Source organism: Branchiostoma belcheri, unplaced genomic scaffold (genome assembly GCF_001625305.1).
Source record: "Branchiostoma belcheri isolate BF01 breed outbred unplaced genomic scaffold, Haploidv18h27 scaffold27, whole genome shotgun sequence".
Classification (NCBI taxonomy): domain Eukaryota; kingdom Metazoa; phylum Chordata; class Leptocardii; order Amphioxiformes; family Branchiostomatidae; genus Branchiostoma; species Branchiostoma belcheri.
This window is the reverse complement of record NW_017803876.1, coordinates 1,242,171-1,263,094: the sequence shown is the minus strand read 5'-3', so window position 1 is coordinate 1,263,094 and position 20,924 is coordinate 1,242,171. Positions and strand designations below refer to the sequence as shown.

At 42.1% G+C, this 20,924-nt stretch overlaps 1 protein-coding gene across 11 annotated transcripts in view; it reads right to left on the bottom strand.

The window, feature by feature from the left end:
- LOC109472226 (nephrin-like) overlaps positions 1-20,924 on the bottom strand; it is a 101,193-nt gene that overhangs the window by 54,910 nt on the left and 25,359 nt on the right. For all 11 annotated transcript variants that reach the window (XM_019771833.1, XM_019771828.1, XM_019771831.1 and 8 more), the window contains exons 2-3: positions 16,693-16,782; positions 15,112-15,417 (exon numbers count right to left, since the gene is read on the bottom strand). In XM_019771833.1, the coding sequence (XP_019627392.1) occupies positions 15,112-15,417; positions 16,693-16,774 (388 nt within the window). In that variant the 5' untranslated portion in view covers positions 16,775-16,782. The remainder of the gene's footprint in view (positions 1-15,111; positions 15,418-16,692; positions 16,783-20,924) is intronic.

Genomic DNA, 20,924 nt, shown 5'->3' with positions numbered 1-20,924 from the left:
TGTGATAAACCTCCAACAGCTGGGTGGTTGTAGAACGCCCCTTAATAAAACCATGTTGGAGATCATGAATTGACTCATGCAGAATTGGGAACACCATATCGTAAATGCACCGCTCCATGACCTTGCTGACGATAGACAATAAAGAAACCGGACGGTAATTTGAAACGTCTTGCTTATCACCCTTTTTGAAAACAGGGGATACATTAGCCTCTTTCCAGCAAGACGGAACCGCTCCTAAAGTGACAGATTTGTTAAACAGCAAGGTCAAAGGGAAAGCAAGTGCCTGGGCACAATTCTTTAACATAAATGGGGAAATACTGTCAGGGCCGACGGCCTTACTTGTGTCAAGATTAACAAGTGCATCTCGGACTGAGTCAACATTAAACTGGAGGTCACCGAGACTGTCAACAACTTTGATGTCAATAGTTGGTTTGCTAACATTCTGGTCGGCTGGACTAAAAGTAGAGAAAAAATACTTATTGAACAATGTAGCCTTATCGGCTGCAGCATTAGCAGTAGAGTTCTGGAGGTATACGGTAGATGGCAGAGTTCTGGATTTAGACTTCGCACGTACGAAGGTCCAAAACCGCTTAGGCGCTTCATGCAGAGTGGATGATAAGCTGTTAACGTAGTTTGTGTGCTTAAGAGATAGAAGGTTCTTCAGTTTATTGCGAAGTTCTCGGTATTTAGCCCAGTGTGATGGAGAGTTAGTTCGGTTGGCTCTACGCCAAGCTGTTCTCTTGCGATTTTGGACGTCACGTGTTTCACCGTCAATCCATGGAGGCGTAGTTGAGTCTTTCACCCTCCGCCAAGGCACGAACTGGTTGACTGCTGACTGTAGTGTGGATGACAAGAATTCCCAGGCAGAGTCAATGTCCTGATACTGCTCGACGGCCTCGGTTAGTTGCCTAGAGACAAGATGTGCCCTAAGGCCGTCCCAGTCGGCGCGCCGGTAGTTAAAGACCTTCCGAGAAAGGCCACGCTTAGGCTGTAGTTTGCAGTGAATACCGAATTCTAGGATCGGTATGATCCGTGTCAAATTCGGTCGGAAGCTCCTTGATGGACGACACCTTTTCAGGTATGTTGGTGAAGACTAAGTCTAAGATGTGGTTACAGTGGTTGGATGGAATCATGTTGTGCTGATGGAGAAAGTGATCATTTATTACTTCTCAAAAGTCAGATTCTTTTCCCCTGTCCGTAACAGCGCAACTGTTCCAGTCAACCTTGGGGAGATTAAAGTCACCGAGTACACAATACATTCGGTACTCGTCCTTAACTTTCTCTAAAACTGAAGACAAGTTCACGGTAAATGTTGACAAATCCCCGGAGGGTGGTCTGTAGCAAAGCACGGTGGCCAACTTACCCAAGCCGGGAGGCTGAACTTCGCAGACGAGAATTTCGTCCTTGGGTTCGAGGTCTGGCCTTCTCCGACTGCGTACGTTTGAAGAGACGGCCAGAAGGACGCCACCACCAGCTCTTCCTGCGTGAGTGTGATGACGGTCTTTCCGGTAAGTTGCATAGCCGGGTGGGATAACCTCTTGATCGCGGACATCATCGTTAAGCCAAGTCTCCGTAACAGCCAGAATGTCTGGGCAGTTCAAGTGAATCATGTTCTGGAACTGAACCAACTTATTTCTGTGCGGATTCACTGCCTTGACACTTCTTGCGTTTAGATAAACGACTTTGAATAATGAAGGGAGGCGAGAATCCTTAGAACTCATAAGTTGAGAGTGATCACCTGTCGGAACATTCCTAGCGTTTCGGGCGACGACATCAATCAGATTGAATTTGCATGAGAATAGGTGATTGCGTTTACCCGGCCTATTACCAACAACAGTGCTAATTGTACGCTGAAGGTTCCTACCACCTCTGCACCCTCTTGGCCTTCCCCGAACCTTCAACAGCCCGAGAAACCGGAGGTGGGACTTCAGGAAGGGATTTACAGGTAGTGCTGACGACTTCAGGCTCCGAAGAAAACCCACGGAGTACGCAAAGATGCCCTGGGAAGCCATGACACCTCCGGCAAAGTACACTCTCCCCAGTTTCGCGGATCCAACGGGTTTAAAGCAGAAATGCTCACTTCAGGGGGTCTACATCCACCCAGGACGACTGGAGCATGATCACAAGGCGTTCGGACACAGGTATTGCACAGAGTGATGTAGAAACGTAAAATAAAAAGACGTATAAACAGGAAAAAGAGCGGAGGTGCAGTGCACCGCGGCCGCTCACAAGCGCCACGTAACACCAACTTTTATATCCATAGCTGTCAGAATGATTGAGGCCTAAACAATAAATGAATGAACTTTTATTGCTCAACAATCGTACACAGTCCAATGTACAGATAGATACTCACAATAACTAGGTGTGTTCACTTCATTTTCTCTTTTATTAGCTCGATCCAACAGATGGGCCAGTGAACAGAATTCTCTCAGCTTTTTAGTCCTAAAGGTGTTGGAAGTGATTCTGAAACAGGGATGTTGTTTACAATATAATCTTTTTATAAAGGTAAATATATATCTATATAATACTTATCTTTCTCTGTTTTCATATTTTATACGCTTTTAAAAATAGAAGGGTCAGTAAACAGTGAGAACTGCTTCTCCAAGTTCTCATGAATAACAGGCACTGGAACGTGGAAGTGTTTCTGAAACAAGGACGTCGTTATCGCGTGCACAAAACAAACCGTTGGGACCCCGGACGAACCTTGAAGCCCTGCCTGCGGCTACGTCAGGCCCGTTGCCAGGCCAGAGAAATCTGATGACAATGGAATTATGGGTGGAACCAGGAGGTTGAGGCAGGAATTTCTAGAGAACAGGAAATGAGGACTCCCAGGATCACAGGTGACACACATCACTGGCAGGAAAAGGGCATGGAAGGGTTTTTATCCACCAGCTAAACATGCTTTAAAATTTCTTCATTTGACGATTAGTAAGTATGAGTATGTACAAGCTAGATTGCCTACATGGGGAAAAGCTTAGGATATTGGAATTTTCTTTTACATGACCAGTAAAGATTCTCACCTGCTTATGTCTCTGTTGAGAGTCTTGACTGGTTGTGTATTTAAAAAGAAAATTCCAAACTCCTATTTTCTACCAAGCTGATGAAATTATTTTCGGAAATGGCGAAAGCTGTTTTATCTGATTTTATCAACTTATGCCTACATTCTTGAAAACTATGTGCAGCTCACAGTGATGGCAAAGGTCATTGCAGCCAGGTTGTATGTTAAGATCTGTTTGACTTTCGCCTTTCAAACAAGGTTAACTCAACAACCCTTGGCAAGGAAAGCCACGCCAACCCTCCAGACTGCGACTGGTTTGGTCGCATATGCGACCAAGAATTACGAAATGCGACTAAACTTTTTAATCCGGTCGCGCACTGCGCGACCGGCAGAGAATCCGCTGTGCGCCTAAATTATTGGCTGCCATATCTCGCCCCGTCCGCTTGCACCACGGCGGCACGAAACCCGATACTCGAAAGCTTCCCACTACGCGACCAGCTCACGCGACCCAAGGTCTCCGCTTACGCAATCCTTGTTGTTGTACAGTCAGCTGATCATGATTGGCGAATAAACTTACGGGAAGATCAGCTGACTAAGATTGGCGAATTGGAGCAGTGGATATAAGTATAATACCTCCAGGAGTAGCCAACGCGATATATGATTGGTTAGAAGTTTATAGCACCTTACAGACAGCCAAAATTCAAGATGAAGCGCTCCATCAAGGATTATTTTGGGTCGGAATCGCGACCACGTTTGCGTCCAGCGCGCCCTCCTGGATCGGCGAGTCCCGACCGCGCGGAAGGCCCGTCACAGCCACGGAGCGAGGAACGTTCTGGATCTGATTCTCGCTGTCCCGACCGCGCGCAAGGCCCGTCACAGCCGCGAAGGGAGAGGCGTTCAGCTTCACCAAGTGCAAGTCCCGGCCCGTCACAGCAGCAAGGGAAGAGGCCTGCGAAGAGGCGTTCAGATTCACCAAGCCCCGGCCCGTCACAGCCGCGAAGGGAGAGGCGTTCAGATTCACCAAGCCCCGGCCCGTCACAGCCGCGAAGGGAGAGGCGTTCAGATTCACCAAGCCCCGGCCCGTCACAGCTACGAGGGGAGAGGCGTTCAGATTCACCAAGCCCCGACCGCACGTCTGAGAGAGAGGCATCAGCGTCATCTGCGCCTGAGAAACCGAAACGACAGTATGTATATACTTTTAATAAAGACTGGCTGAAGCGGTTTAAATGGTTGAGGTATGAAAAAAATGATGACAAGGAGTTCATGTACTGTGTTTATTGCAAAGAATGCGGCGTGCGTATCGCGGGCAAAACAAGTTTTGCGACAGAATGCACAAAATTCAAAAGGGAAACAGTAGCCAAGCATGGGGCGAGTATTTCCCATGGGAAGTGTCGGGATATGTGCGAAAGACCGCAAGGGAGTTCCTCGATACAAGCGGCCTTTGGGAGACAGATGGCGGCAAACATCACAGCGGTGGAAAAGGACCTGACTATGAAATTTAATACGGCATACACCATCGCGAAAGAGGAGATGCCATTCACAAAGTTCAAACCGCTACTTCGACTAATGACAAAGAATGGTTTGGAGATAAATCCGACCTATGGCAACGACACCGGCTGTGCGCAGATCATAGGGGTGATTGGCGACACCATTAGGGAAACAACGGCTGAAGACATAGCAAAGTCCACCTACATGGCCATCATGATTGACGGGGACACGGACGTGTCTGTGAAAGAGTGTGAGATTATATACGCGCGTATCGTGATCAATGGAAAACCCCAGAATGTACTTGTAGGCCATGTTGAAGTGGCCCACGCCCACGCGGAAGGTACGTCCAAATCAATTTTTTAAACGTTTTGAAAAGGGGGCGGGGCATAGTTACATGGCGATTTAAATGTTCGTTCACCTTTTCTTTAGTCATGCATTTTAAAAATCGATTTCAATGATGAATTAAATACGGACTCCGAGGTACTACTTCTACATGTTTTTAGGCAAGAAACACCATCTCTTTCCTGAGTGCTGGTAATATGGGTGAATAAACATAAAAAAATTTTGGGATTCATATTTTTGGTGGTATTATGTTTCATAACAAACTCAACGCAGTTGGAGAGTTTTAGATGTTATCAGAAGAAGTTGTAGATATTTATATCATTATCATAAAATACAATAACTTTTCTAGGTATCTATGCTGCCACAAAAGAGGGATTTTCCAGGCTAGGAGAGCCATGTCAAGCCTGGCAGGATAAGACTGTAGGCCTGGGGGCTGATGGTGCTAATGTCAACCTTGGCACAAGGGGAGGTGTCATTATCCATCTACAAGAGGATGCTGGAGAACATGTGATACCATTTCACTGTATGCCCCATCGGTGAGTAAGGTTTTGCCTCTCTTTTGTAAAGATTCTTATGTTTAAAACATGTAATAAATCATACTGTTGAAAAGCTATGTAAAATGTATTTCTGTAAAAATGAAAGTAGACAGGCTGATCCTGTTAGCCTCAATTTTTTTATCATCGTAATTTTTTCCATAGCGTACACTTCATTGCATTAAGAAGGTGGAAACAGGGTATCTGGGCATATGTGACACATGTACTTGTTACCTATTCTTCATCTACATAAACAAGTATCCTCCTTTGCAGACGTCTATCATTTTCTTTAAACCTTTCTTATGTCATGCTATTGTGGCAGTCTTGTTTTTGCTTTGATTTGCTATAAAGATTTTTAAAAATGTTGCCTTGTATTTCAGATTGGAGCTGGCATTGTTAAATGTTCAAAAGCAGAATGCCATGGTTGCTGCAGTGCACGACCTACTGGATTTAGTCTACCGCACATATCATAACAGCGCCAAGTCAAGAAGGGAGCTGAAAAGTCTGGGAGCTGAGTTGGGAATAAATGTCCTCAATCCACGAGGAGTAAAGGGCACACGGTGGGTTCCTCATATCTCCCGGGCCCTGGATGTCCTGCTCAAGCCTGGCAGGAAGGATGGGAGTGATGAGGAGACCGGCCAGTACACAGCTGTCTTCATGCACATGGAACATCTCGCTGCATCATCGCCAAATGCAGACATTGCTGGACGGGCAAGAAAGGTAATGACCATTATTACTCTTGATCATTAACAGATATTAGTATAATTGTTGTTAAGACCTTACAAACTGTTGTATTGATTTTTAACAAATACCACAAGATTTCTTCCATATTGTATAACATTTCATAATAACATTGTTTATTGGCTGTCACATCTGATGTCCTTGTACCAAAGAAGGTTACTTGTATGTATATAATATCTGATATGTACATTTTTTCAGGTCAAGAAGACCATGGAAGATGGTACTTTCGTGGGATTTTGCCACTTTCTGGCTGACCTCTTCAAGGAAGTTAGCAAGTTCAGTCTGATTCTTCAGAGGAACAGTGTGATTCTTCCACAGGTGACTCAGAAGTACATTTGCTTAATGAAATCGTTTATTCATTTTAGGAGTCTTGTATCCTGTCTATAGTGCTTTGTAAGGAAATTGCTACAGAGGCAAACCAGGAAAGATCATTAAGACTGTATTATGATTTTGGAATACCTCTCTTTTCTTGACACCAAGCTGCAGCATGCTGTGTACATGTTAATTCTGATTTCAGCACCCATTAATAAATGTTTTACCATTACAGGCCATCAGCTGTGTAGAACATCTTGTTGTTGCTGTGGAAGCCATGGCTAACAGACCAGTACCTGAGGGAAGGCTAGCTTCCTTCAAGGAAGCTATGAGGAGCCAGTGGCTGGCACATGATGATGAGGAAGAAGAACCAGTATTCAAGTATCGGGTGAGTAATGCACATTCTCTGCCATGTATGGTAGACAAAACATATAAGAGAAATGTTACAGATACTGAGAGTCATTGTGGTGTAAAGTGGTCACAAATTATTAACTTTGATTTGTGTGCATCTTGTCAACTTACAGGAAATAACTTTGAAGAGAGGTGAGATGAGCCAAGTGGCACGGGATGAACCCATACGGACAGCAGCCCCCAAACTCCAGAACTTCATTGCGAGGACAGTAGCTGCTACTGTTGAACAGCTACAGCTACGATTCAGTAGTTTGCTAGGTTGGTCATATTCTTTTTTACTTTGTGTCTTCCGTTCCTCTTAGAACAGGCATGTATAGTGCCACTTTGGCTTTTACATAATTTTACAGCAAAATCATGTGTACAAATGGATCTGCATGTACTTTATTCCTTTATCTTCTAGCAATTTGTGTGCAATATTATCTGCCTTATTAGGAGCTGAGTATGGACATGGGCCTGGGAAAGCCATACGGTGCTTTAACATCTTTAACCACGACAACTGGCCCGAGGACAGACAAGAACTCCTTGACCACGGAACTGAAGAGCTGCAATTCCTCCTGCAATATTTCAGTACTGTCCTTGACAGGTAAGTATCAGCTATATATGAGCTCAAAACATTGTGTTTATTGTAGTCTTACATGTACGTGTAATTGACTAATACATATTATATTTACTGTTTGTCATTTTTCATCCAGGAATGGCTGCAACAGGAACCTCGCAAGAGTTGAGTTCCAGGAGATGAAGACGTGTATTGCAGGAAACTTCATGGACAAGAGCTATCTCAGCCTCTACGAGGTGATGCTAACTAAGGAGCCCTACTGTCTGGAATTCCAGGTGAGTTGACAGAGATACTTAAAAATCAATAGTAATCAATAATTAAACTTAGCTGAAGGTCTTGCAGCTTAATTTTTCTGAATTTACATGTATTATGTTGAGCAAACCAGTGCTGAAAGCATGGCTAATATATTCCTAAGTGTTTCTTATTTCCTTTTCAATTCTAGAACATTCTGCACCTGGTGCAGATCATGTTGGTAATGCCAGTGTCTTCTGCCCAATGTGAGCGGGGATTTTCTGCACAGAGACGTCTGAAGTCTGATGCCAGGGCATCCCTGTCAACTGAGACTGTGGAGGACTTGATAAGGATCACAGTGGAAGGACCATCACTTGAGAGCTTTGACCCTTCAACTGCAATCCAAAAGTGGTTGCACAGCGGACAGAGGCCTAGGAGACCGACATATCAGTCAGCCTGGCCTAATGACTGATATGTCGGTTTCCTAGGCCTGTGTGACTTTGAACACATTAAAGACAGATGACTTTGAACACATTAAAGAGAGGTGACTTTGAACACATTAAAGTCAAATGTAAAATCATTGTTTGGTCTTTCATTTATTACAATTCTTTTAGTATACAAATGGTGAATTGTTATTTTGTTTCTATGATAATGAAAGAATAATTAATTGTCTGTTTAGGTACATTATTCTCTTGGCTTGTAAATTAAAAAAGTACTTTGCGCTACCAGATTTTTTGTGTGCGCGCCCAAATGTTTGCCTGCGCGCCTAACTTTTTGAGGCTAGGAGCGCATGCGCTCCTAAGCTAAAAATTTAGTCTGGAGGGTTGCCACATATCAAAGAAACTTGTGGATTGAGAGACCAAGATGACAAGACCAAATCTGACTCCATTCTCAATACATGTATCACCCCAAAATACCCCTTTCACATCTAAAACAGAGGGGGCGGGTAAATATTAGTATTACAAACCATCTTCAAAACACTGCAATGTTGCTTCCTTTGACTCATTATGGTTTGTATATACAATGTCTAAAGTTACTGTCCTTCAGTGCCGAATAGATCAACAAAATGTTCAACTTTTAAATAGCTCTGGATGTAGTTTGCATTGACCCAGAAGAGGTCAACTTTGGAGAAGTTGATCTGTACCAAAATACTGCTGTTTCATACCAAACATCCTGCCAGTAACAGCTTTTCCTTGGGCAACCTGTGACAAACCTCTGTTGCTAAAAGTTTGGTCTAACTGGCCTTCTTTGGGAAGATTTGTAGACGGACACTTCTGGCCGACATGATTGACTTTCATCAGACGAGAAACAACAACATTGAGATCAGCACGAGGTTCCGTTTCCCACAACATTTTGACTCTCCCCAGTACCTGCCTTTGTATACATTATAAGGAAGAAGCCACTTCCTCTCCTGCCTTCATCCCCCCACTTAAACAAGCGTCAAGTTTCTCCTCAAACAAAAGGATGCCCTGTTCAACAGGTGACACGTCTCACGGCGCTATCTGGATGTGTCTTACAAGAGGCAGGTACAGAAACAAAGTCCATGTCCGCGTAAACAGATCAGGGGACGAGGAAGTCGGCGTCTCTTCATCTCCCCAAGTTTGGGTTCCTCTAACTATACTTATCTCTGATGGTTGATAAGGAAAAGGCAGCAGGCCAATTGAGGTGCTGGCAGTAGATTCTCCCTCATCTCCTTCTTATAAGATAAACAAACAGAGGAACTGCTGTAGCAGGCTATACTCAACACAGGCAGGGCCAGGCGGGGTTTTGCTTTGGTCTATGATGGCTGACTGGACATACATTTTTCCTGCATGTGAATTGGTCTGCTTCTTTACATATGTTCAGATTGTATGGTACCTCGAGGGCTAGATTACAATTTGAACATACATTCTTGGTGTACGTCAAATTACAAGTAGAAAACAATTGATATACCGTTGTTTTCCTACGTTTGCATGCTTACACAGTTTTCATAGTGTCAAGTTTTTGCTTGCATATAAATCGGGACATACATGTAGTCAGTTATAACTTAGCATACAAATGTACATAATGATTACATGATAGTCTTCCTAGAATCAGGAGAATGGTGGTGGCAACCTGCATGCACATGCTTTCATTTGTCTGTACACATGTGACATGTATCAAACAAGCACTGTGACAGTAGACATGTTTTTCTGTTGCAGTTATCTTTCTGGGGCAAAAAAAATGCATGGCATACCCTCTCTTACGACCAGACAAACATAATACAGCTGCTGGTGAGTCTTGGTTGCACATGTGTCCTTAAAAGCTGATGGTACACTGGAACCTGTGTATTTACAATGGTTTGAGGCATGAGGACTGAACGTATCTAGATCTGCTTGGTGTTTATGAGTTGGATGGGTCCAGTTTCTACAGTACCATGATAATGATATAGCTGTCTTCAAAGTATGTCTGGAAAGTCTTATCCAGCTGCCTTGAATCAACATCAGCACTACAGAGTCCACTGACACTAAACATCACATTGTAGTTTTTACCAGATACTCCTTGCACACAAAACCACTAGAAATTTTTAGTAGTTGACTTCTTTTTTTAGTACAGCCCAAAATAAAGATCAACACGAATCTTCAAAGACACTGTGCAAGAACTGTTTGTGTGAAAGGTGGAATCAACATGTTCTGTACTGTCCAGTGTCGGAGACACAATAAGCTGTCATCAGACTGAGTCTGCAGACCTTTCCTGTATCAAGTCCATATGAGAGTGCTCCTGCTGACACTAAACATTTTCTAATGTAATGTCCAGTAAAAGTCATGTTTTTGCATACTAGTACATTTATTACTAGTCATTATAAAAAAAGCTTATGAATTTACTGAGAGCAAAGGCCTTCCCACGTTTGTAAACGTTTTTCTGTTTTGTCGCAGAAGTTTTGGCATTTTGGTGGCTGACTTTGGACTTGGCCTGCTGATGACAGCTGTCGTCAACCTGCCCCTGGATCCTTTTCTCAGGTTGGACCGAGTCAACATCACTTCTAGTCCACTCAACGGACATTCAACAGACAAGCACTGTGCCCTTGTCATGCAGTGATGCTCCTTAATGGTTAACGAAGAAGGTCTGTGAAGATGAGTTTTCGGTACATCTTAAACTTTCAAGGTTGTGTTTGCATACCACCTTTTAAGCGATGTCATTATCTTAACAAGCACTTCTTCAACGACGTTACTTATGTTATATTAAGACTTAATTTAAGTATACGAGTGTTTTTTCTGATCCAAAGGTAGGTGTTTTATTTCCATCAGGATTGACTTGTCTAGTCTCTAGTTGGTGTTTCCAATTTACAGGACCAGAGACAGTGCACGCCGGCACAGCGGGTGACCAGTCACACAGTCTGTACGTTAGAGTTTTACACACCATGCTTCACATGTGCACAGAGACACACCTCTCATATCCCCTGACTCACTTTCCTTTACTGTTACTTTATAGGGTGAAACATAATACATGCATGATTACCGTGCAAGATACAAAATCGTGATAATGATCTAGACTGATGGCCCTTGGGCAGGATTCCGAGACTTTATGAGGATACTGAGTTCCCAATTATCTCTGGTTAGGATGCCTATCATTTTGTAACGGTGTAAGTTGTAACCCCTATATATATGCTCATCAGCAGAACGTACTGGGCCTTGAAGAAACTGTTTCTCACTGTTTTCATTGGATGTTTGGTCATGTTGCATCAGCATTTTGCCCGTTGAAGATGAAATCTTTTCCGACACAGCATTTGCCCAAGTGCTATGCACAGGCGCAGTATGTTCTGGCGAGATGCTCTCTCTAGTTATATATGGTGTTTCCGGTGGCATACGAGGTTGGTCTGTTTGGTGCCATTGCATTTTAAACTTGTAACCGCCCTTAAAACGTCCAGACAGGAGGAATAACTGTATCAGTGGGGAGGCAAATGAAGGGTTCATCACAACCAGGTGTTAATGGCTCCCTGCTGGCACCCACCTCATTCTACCCACCTGCATGGCCTATCAGTCAAGCTGCAGGAGGTGCTAAAACCATGTAAATGCTGCACACCTAGGAGATAAAGCTGGGGCAACAAAATTGCTGGGCCTTGAAAGGAGTTACCTAAATGGACAAACTGCATGTATGCTTTGTGTGTTGGTACAGTACAAGCACTAGATGGAAAACATGTGCACACTAGGGGTTTTATGTACACACTATAGTTTTCTTGTGCACAATATGGTTTTACATGTATACACCATGGTTTTCTTGTCCACACTATGGTTTTTTGTCCACACTATGGTTTTCTGTTTTTTTTTACTCGAGTGACAAAAGCACTGTTCCAAATTTTTAAAAAGTTACCATCTACACACATGTAAGTATATATTATTCGTCCACTACATTTTCATAATTGCATGTTCTCTGTGCAAGAGGCAATCATACTGTCTGGTGGCAGTGAGACATATGGGATCGACTGCAGCGTAATCCTATTTTACAGACAGGTGCTAGGCAAGGTAACACCTTGAATTTATGTAAAACTAAAAGCCTCTTCAAATTTTCACAGCATGCTAGCACGCCATACATGCACAATTATGAAGAAGGGCACGTACATGCACTAGTGCATGAGGATTAATTTTAGCCTTATTTTTCAATTCAGCCCCGCATCCGAATTCACAAATGGGAAATGGTTACTTTGGATTTTGACAAAAGATAGACAGCCTATTTACCGTGCACGTGTACCGTGCATATGTTGACAGAAGTGCGTGATCAGCTTGGGTATTAAGTGCTAGACTTGATTATGATGATCAAATGCTGTAATATAGGATGGTATGTTTTAAAACATGCAATATTTTAAACGAGCCTAAGAGAGAGCAACTTAATTCCTACAATCAGGATATGTGTTTTTTATCTCCTGTATTTTTTTTGTCAAGTCTGGATAAATAGATTTGCAAGCTTTGCCCGCTACTATAATATTTTACCTGACATCCAAGACAATGGCAATTCTAATTCACATGTTTCATACTTAATCCAACAGAGCCAGCTTAGACATTGTATCCTGCAATATTTACTGTACTTCCTACTTCAAGTCAATAGCCCGTAACAGACAGGTGCTGAAACAGGTGGTTAGCCTCAGGGCAGATGGGACGATAACACCAGCAGCCCCATTACACATGAACCTATAATAGTTTCATAGCCTACAGATATGACTGGAGCTATCAACAGCTATTATTGTTCACATAGTGGTCAAGGGAACTTGTCATTCTACTGTGGGAAAGAAAAAACTGTGTCTGCTTTTCTCTCTTTGAGCTTTTTCTGGCTGTCTAATATTACTATGATTGCACAGAATTTGAATGAGCTCTGAACAAAGCTTTGTAGTTGTAAAATTTGAGCTTTGTTTCGTCACAAAGGAAACACTCACCATAAATTTTACAGCTATGGATTCTACAAACAGAGATCATTCGAACAATGCTTTATGTTCTGGCTGAATCTAACTCATGACAACCCGGCAATATCAATATATCTACTAGAGATTCTCCAAAATGTTCTGTCCATTAAATATGAATCTTTGTCTAAATTTTATTTTTACGACCTCTGACGTCTCGGTACTACGTGCATGTTGTGTGTGGTTATGTAGTGTGTAGTTAAGCCTTACCATGTTGTGATGAAAGTAGTTTGTAGTCAACGACTCCAGGAAGAATAGTATGTATGGCAAATGATGTCTGTACAAACTAATGGAGATCGGTCTAATAAACAATAAACAGTTTTGTCCATTAAATGACATACACCAGACTGTTGTTAATTGTTCTTTGACCTCATTGCGAACATGTAAAATTCTTGTACTAACTCCATGACATGTCATCATCAATTCAAACTGTGCTTTGTTATGCTGCACGCCTATTGTTTAAACCTTAATCCTTCATCCATTTGACTATCATGAACATTAAAAAATCATGACCAATCTTGTAGAAGATTGCCAGGCAAAATAAATTATCAATCAATGATGTCAAAACTTTGTTTTGATTTTGATCCTACTTTTGTAGGTCCTTTATTCCCTTTTTATTATAAAAAGAAAGATGAGGTTTACAGTATGCATAACAAGTTTATCAAGGGTGACATTCGAAGATAAAAAACCTCTCCTTCAATATTGGATCATATCATGATCTATGGGTAAAAAAATAGGTCTTCTATTCTAGTTCGTCTTCTTGTTTCCAGTTAAGTTGTGTACTCATTAAACTTTCAGAAGTGGAAAACAAAAGGGGTTTGCAAATGACAAGGGAACATTTCTGAAACTCCACCTGTGGATAACATTTCAATCAATTGGTGACATCTTCTATAAACAAAGGTATCTTCTGCCTTTAATCACCCATCCATTTCAAACCATGAAAAAATAATGATCCAGTTTTGGGACAATGTTATTAAGGAAGACGGAAGATGTTTTTAGATTAACCGTTTCAGTGTTTTTTCTGCGGTTACATTTTTTTCATTGCTCAATCCATTAGAAAGCAAGAAAACAATCATCACAACATGATTTTTAAAGAGGGCATTGATAGGGTCCATTGACCAGCTGAAAGGCATAAATTCTACAATGTTATTTGAATATTTCACATCTGAACAGCAAATACTTTTTGCTAGAATTTTTTTTGTAGAACAAAATAAAAATCACACCAAACATTTTTGCTTGAATTTCTTTAAGTCAAACCTCTGTAGAAAAAGGATGATTGTGAGTTATTTACTTAGGTTACAGAAAAGGTAAGCAAACTTTGTGAATACAAATCACCTGTTCTTAGGTAATCCTTTCCATTAGAAATGATGACAAATACTCATGACACCTTCCTGGACAGTGTAAGGAAGATCAAAGATGACTGACTCCTTCCCTGAATTTGATATACTGGGAGAAGATAAAGTTTCAGCCAATCGCTACTCTCCAGTGGCAAATGATACTGACAGCCGAGATTTGGCTTCGTCGGAATGATAAAGTAATTAAACAAGACAGCTTACATGCTTAACATTGTGGAAAATTGGGGACACCTGAAATTTGGATCTTTACAGCATACGTTAAGGTGCATGTGGTATAACATGTGTATCACAACTGTTTGTTTTATTCGGACATCTATTAATGTTAAATGTCAAACACTATTCTAAGGTCTGTGCGGCTAATAAGAGACGGGTTTGCCAGGCCTCCATCCAGATGATTTGCAGTGAATCACCAACTTTCAGAGAGTAGTATCATACACCAGGGCATGCTCTTACTCTTTTTCGCAAGGTACTACACAACTAAAAAAAGAAGTGTCTGGCTGAGGAAAAAACTTTGCAGAGACCTTAACCCTAACACACAACTGAGAGTGATGGAGGCAGACGATTAGATACCACCGCATGCAGTGCCCCAATGACCCTGACTTGGGGGACCAAGGTACCACAAATAGATTAGAGTGTCAGACTGACAGTAGTACTTAATAAGATGGTGACTCTTGCAGCATGGGATCGTACTACATAAATAAAAAGAAATGTCAGACTGACAGTACAGTACTTACATAAGATGGTGACCCTTGCTGCATGGGACCCGATGGGGCTGGGAGGTCCAACCTGGCACTGGAACTCCGCGTCGTCTCTCAGGTTCGCGTCTGCAATCTGCAGGTTGTACTCGTTAGCCGCCCTGTCACCCGTCAGGGTGTAGCGCGGAAACCCCGGCCCGATCCTCTCCTCGCCCAGCGCGAAGCCGTCCTTCACCCACTGGAGCATCCCGGCCTTGTCGCCGACTTTGCACTTCAGCAGGACGGTGCCTCCTGCCAGGACCTGGGCGTCCTCCGGCTCGGTGAGGAAATACTGCTGGCAGTGGACTGGAACAGAGTGGCAACACACAGATGAGCACACATGGACTTAGGGTAAGGAAACATGACAACTCTGGCCTACCAAGTACGTAAAAAAACATGCAGTGGTAGAAATACTTTTTTTCAGAGTGCTGCAATATTGCAGAATGTCAAAGGTTTGTTCGGCAACTCAGAAATACTTTCTGCAATTACTCACTTAAAAGTCCAGATCTAAACACCCACCTGCATTTTGCAGAGACATTTTCAATATTTTCAAACTAACCAACCTGCAATTTTGCAGACTGAAAATCAGGCTAGGGGTTCAATGGTGTTCAAGAGCTTTTGTATTTACAACTGACTCTATAATATACAGGTAATTTTGCATGTAAAATGATTGCAAACATGCAATTTTGTAATGTGTGGTTTTGCAGAAAGTATTTTTGAATTGCAGAACAAAGTTTTGACATTTGGCAATATTGCAGCAGAAAAAACAGTATCTCTACCACTGGAGTAGCAACACACAGATGAGCACACAGGGACAAAGGATAAGGAAACATGACAACTCTGGGCACAGACTTCCCTTCCTGCCCTGCGGTAAGCCGTGACTAATATCACTAATATTGCAGTAATGGCAAGGATTTGGAAAAGGTGGAAAGATATCCTGCTGTGTAGGAAAATTATTGACGTTTTAGAAATTTAGAAAAAAAGTGTTCAAGAGCAATTTTTTCAATTTGAGAGCAGCACTCAGGGAATAAAGGTCACAAAATTACCACACCAATATGCATTGAATATGCATAATTCAAGCAGACATTAATGATATGCATGAGACTTCATGAGGACTAGAAGGTAGCAATCCTCCTTTTCTTCTAAAGCCACTGCAAACACGGGGAGTCTGGGTGAAATGTTCTAAACAGGAAGCATTTTAAGAGATGTGTATCTCCTAGGCATTGATTTCTTCATTTACAATTCAGACATGCACAATTGAGCAAAGGCAACAAGACCTAAGCCAGCCTGAAGCCCCATTCCCTGCTAGTGTAAACTATAGGGCCAAGCCCCTTTGTCAAGTTTGGCAGAAAGCGTGCTCTCTCCCCGCGCAGCAGCTAGCACTCTTTTAACTCTTCAACCAGGTATGAAATACAATAATACGGTAGCCTTTCAGCCTCGAGTGGCTCTCTGTGTCAACAACAGGGTTTGGTGTAATACACATCTGAAACGCGGCAAAGCAGCCATGCGTCTTTGTTATTTCTAGACGCACACATCAAGTGATCTGACTGGTAGTTGAGAACACAGTATTAGTAGCCTTACCTGTTGAGAAGAGTGCGGAGAGAGATAGGAGGGAGAGAGCCTGTAACCACCACCACCACTGCCACCTTACGCTGCAACCCATACTGTCACCTGGAGTGTCACAGGAAGAGAGAGAGGAGGTTGATGTTAGTATTCCGGCGTGCGCCCTTCTCTGTCACCCAGGAACTCATGCAGCAAATGTGACTAAGAAAACATTTAACTGCCACAGACCAATCTATCCTGGTATTTCAGTGATCCTGATCCAATCAGATTTGGGACAGACCATGTGGGCCTGACGGGAGGGGTGCTAAGGGTTGAGGAAACGAGTCACACATGTTTCAAACAACTTTTTTTTTTGCAACGCTCTACAGGATTGGTACTAGTAGATTGGTACCATCTGAAGGACGGTTGAGCAAGTCTGATTACAGTTACTTGCTGGTGATGCAAATATGTTGACTCGGAATGTCGATACTTTGATTCAATCGGGATGCTCATCTTGCACCCTCCATGTCCTAGGATCATTGAAAATCGACAGCCCCCTGCATGCATCCCTGACTCTTATGGAAATGATAGGACAATGCCATCATGCATACATAAATACCAACTTGAAGCCTCGGGGGCTGTGCAAGTACTAGTACACATCGGACCCGGTTCATTAAAATGGACACAAGCTGCTGGCTGCGACTTTGATGTTGCAGTTTTTAACACCCCTGTCTCTCACGTATCTACTCTCTGTAGACCAGGGTGATACGGTAAGACCGCCCTGAGGTGTAGTACTAAAATTGGGGAGGATCGATTCAGATATTAGGGATATTCCCGTGTGGGGATTGAACACCAGCTCATCCCTGTACATGGTGGTCTGAGGGGGAACAATAGACGTCATGATTCTATTGTTTCTGGAGAGGACAGTGCATAATAACACCTGCCATCCCTTTTACTGGGGGACACAAAGCCTATTGCTACTCCATCATCCAATTAGGTGGCTGGTTTTTCAATAAAAAAACAGCAATATACCCTTTCCAAGGTGAGCCTACATGTAGTTGTGAGGGAGCATTTTTACCGTGCTATATTGGTTTCATTTCGCTGTGTATATTACTGTGTCAATTTGCCTCAGGGATAACAAGGTTGAGCGTGAAGGGTTAGAAATGCAATCTACCCCTATTTGTGTTCAAAAGGAAAATTACGGAAGAACGGAAATATTGTGTTAAATGTTTTGCCAAAATTGCTGGACAGTTTCGAGGGGTGAAATGTTTCATGAAGGAGGATGATGCAGTTCACGGCACTGTAATAACCACTTGATAACAGTGCTACCAAATAAAAAATTTCCCTATTATTTCCCTAATAATCAATATTATAAAATATTGTGCAAAAAATATGGTCATCGGGATGCCTATCATATTGATACTTCGCCAGTTGTGCTGATCACTCAAAACTTAATACAAATATTGAAGGAAGCATATCGACCGTGACATTGGCTGTCATATTAGGCATATCCAAATTAACAATAAATCTGGGGGAAGTACGGACAATAACTTTCCAATTTTGGCAGAATCATTACCGCGTTATTAGTGCTGCTACGCCATAACTGGGCCGGCGAATGCGAATCAGGTACAGCGTAATTGATGGGGTGGCGATCCAACCGTCAAAAGGAGATTTACAAATAAATAATGAAGGGTACACAACTCAGGACAGCTGTATAATTGGGCAGCGGATTATGACGAGGGGAAATATTATTAGCTACAATAAGTAATACCTATCCGGGGCGCATGCAATAACTTCTCGTTGCCTGGGAGGCAATTTTGCGAGGCCCGACGAGCCCTGGATGCGGAATGACCCGGACGACCTGAATTTCTCTCGGAGGAGTTGAGGAACATTCTGCATCCCTTTCATCTCTCTCTACCTTATCTTTAGCAGCCAGAACCTGTTTATGAGAGGCTGCGGCAATTAAGCTGATGACTCAGATTCAGTATGCTGTTATTATACAATCATGCAAATGATGCAGCAGCTTTTTGGTACAGATAAAGCATAACGATCTTCTCTTTTCTACTATCGTTATTACTGGGGGAAAATAGCACATTTCTCAGACTGACCTAATCTGGAGGCCTCTATTGGTGACCTTTGAAAGAAAACACAGTGGAATACATTAACTCGACACACGTCAGGTGAAAAGGTTGCATATGCCATAGTTTTAGAGATCACAGACAAAAAGCGTAAACAGTCTGCAAGTCTCATTAATCTCTGGCATTCACCGAACAATCGTTCAAATAATCTGCACTGTTTCAAAACCTGCGAGTGAACCGTTCAGGACAAGTAGGAAACTGGCTTCTAAACACATTTACCCCGACAAAAGTGTGATACTTATTGAGTTACGCAACTATTCAATACAAAACACGCTCCCACACATACGCTTCGTTAGAATCAATGTTCGGGTCACTAACAACATTTCCGTTAAAGGTACGCATGTACAAAGGAAAGAAAAGCAAACAAATTCAATTTGAAACCAACATAACCACATAACTCACCAATATCTGTTAGCACATCAGTTTTAACGAGGTCAACTCATACGGAAGAACAATACTCCTATGCATTCAAAGATGAATCATAAGCACCATTAAGGAGATAAGAAGGATGCACGTATTAGTAATCTTTCGAAAAATTTATAAATTGCTTGGAAACGAGGATTATCTTGGGCGTTGTCTGGCACAGAATAGGGCCGTCCTGTCTGTTCCAATTTCTATTCATTTTACAGGGGGAAACCCCGCCATTTCTGCAAGATTACCCATGCCCACACTCACCCATCTCCCAATTATCTACAGGTATTTCAAATGAAGTTTCTAGCACGGCTTGCGGGGGCTATTAACCCCAAGTCAGAGTCCCTGAATCTGGGACGTTATCTTTCATCAAAAGTCCATCCTAGGCCTGCTGAAGAAATAGGGGTGGGATGTACATGCAATAAAGAAATGGGCAGGAGTTTATATATAATAGACAGGTCAGACATTGGTGCTTTTCCAACAATATTTTCCTGTCATTTTTAGCAGCTTGGTTTTGTGCCAAATCTAAATCAAAATGTGACCACTGTTAGTTATGCTTTGCAAGTCAAAGGTTGTACCTACTCCATTAACAATTCATTGCTATAAATATGAAATTGGTAAAGACAAAAGCCAGTTATAAATTTTGATGCACACTTGGAAAATAACAGACGAAGAGCAATAAAAAACGATAACCCCACTTGTACCTACCATAGCATGCAACCGCCTTTTACATATACACAAGAAAAAGAAACCTTCAGACAAATGAACTGGCTTAGAATAGCTCACCAAGCTTTTGTCATGAATAAGTCATTGTTTACAAGATCTCACTCTCAGAACAACAAAATGAGGCTGGCTGAAAATCCATAAATTATACCTGTTGTTTTTAGTTGTTTACCATTCAAGTACAATGTATGGTTCTGCTGCCTCTTGCATTACAAAAAAAGCAAGAAAAAATTTAAAACAATCTTCTTATCATTACTTTTACACTTATATATCCTCTTCTTTTTTATCCATATTATATTACATCTGATAGAAGGTAAACCATTTTCAGATTAATATGAAGCATAAAATACTATATATATGTTATATTGGAATATATATGTTATATTGGACAATCCATATCCACCTACAACGGTTATCAATCACATAATCGCAAAATATGACTTACATGTTAGGTGACAAGATTTAGTATATTCCATTATCAAAGGTAAGAAAATATCATTTCCTATTTCCCAAGTTTTAATACCCCTGAGCAAATAGTTTTAAATGGAAAACATCTACAACCGATAAGTCACGGTCATTCATTTTTATGGTTATCAGTAATGGTTTCTCAGGGTTTATGGTCAGACATATATTACTACCCGTATCAAATGCCCGAACCACAGTTCCATATATTTCAGGAGTCCGATACAGACAGCGCGAAATAACGGTAATATATCAGGGAAGAGCTCCTCGCACAGAGCACCATTACTCATGCCGCGAGGGTCATCCCGATATTCCGGTGAACCATAAAGAACGTAATAATGCCGGAGTAATTCTGCCTCTACGTTTCGCCCAGGCTGGCTGGGTAGCCTGCATGTACGGTTATGACCTTGTCCAGCGAAGTACAAATACCCAGGCAGTGTCGCCCTGACTTGGAAATCGACTTTCCATACAACTTCATTCCCAGCCGTAATGGGATCGGGAGGCTTCTTTTGTCTGTTGGGCGAGGGACTCGCAAAT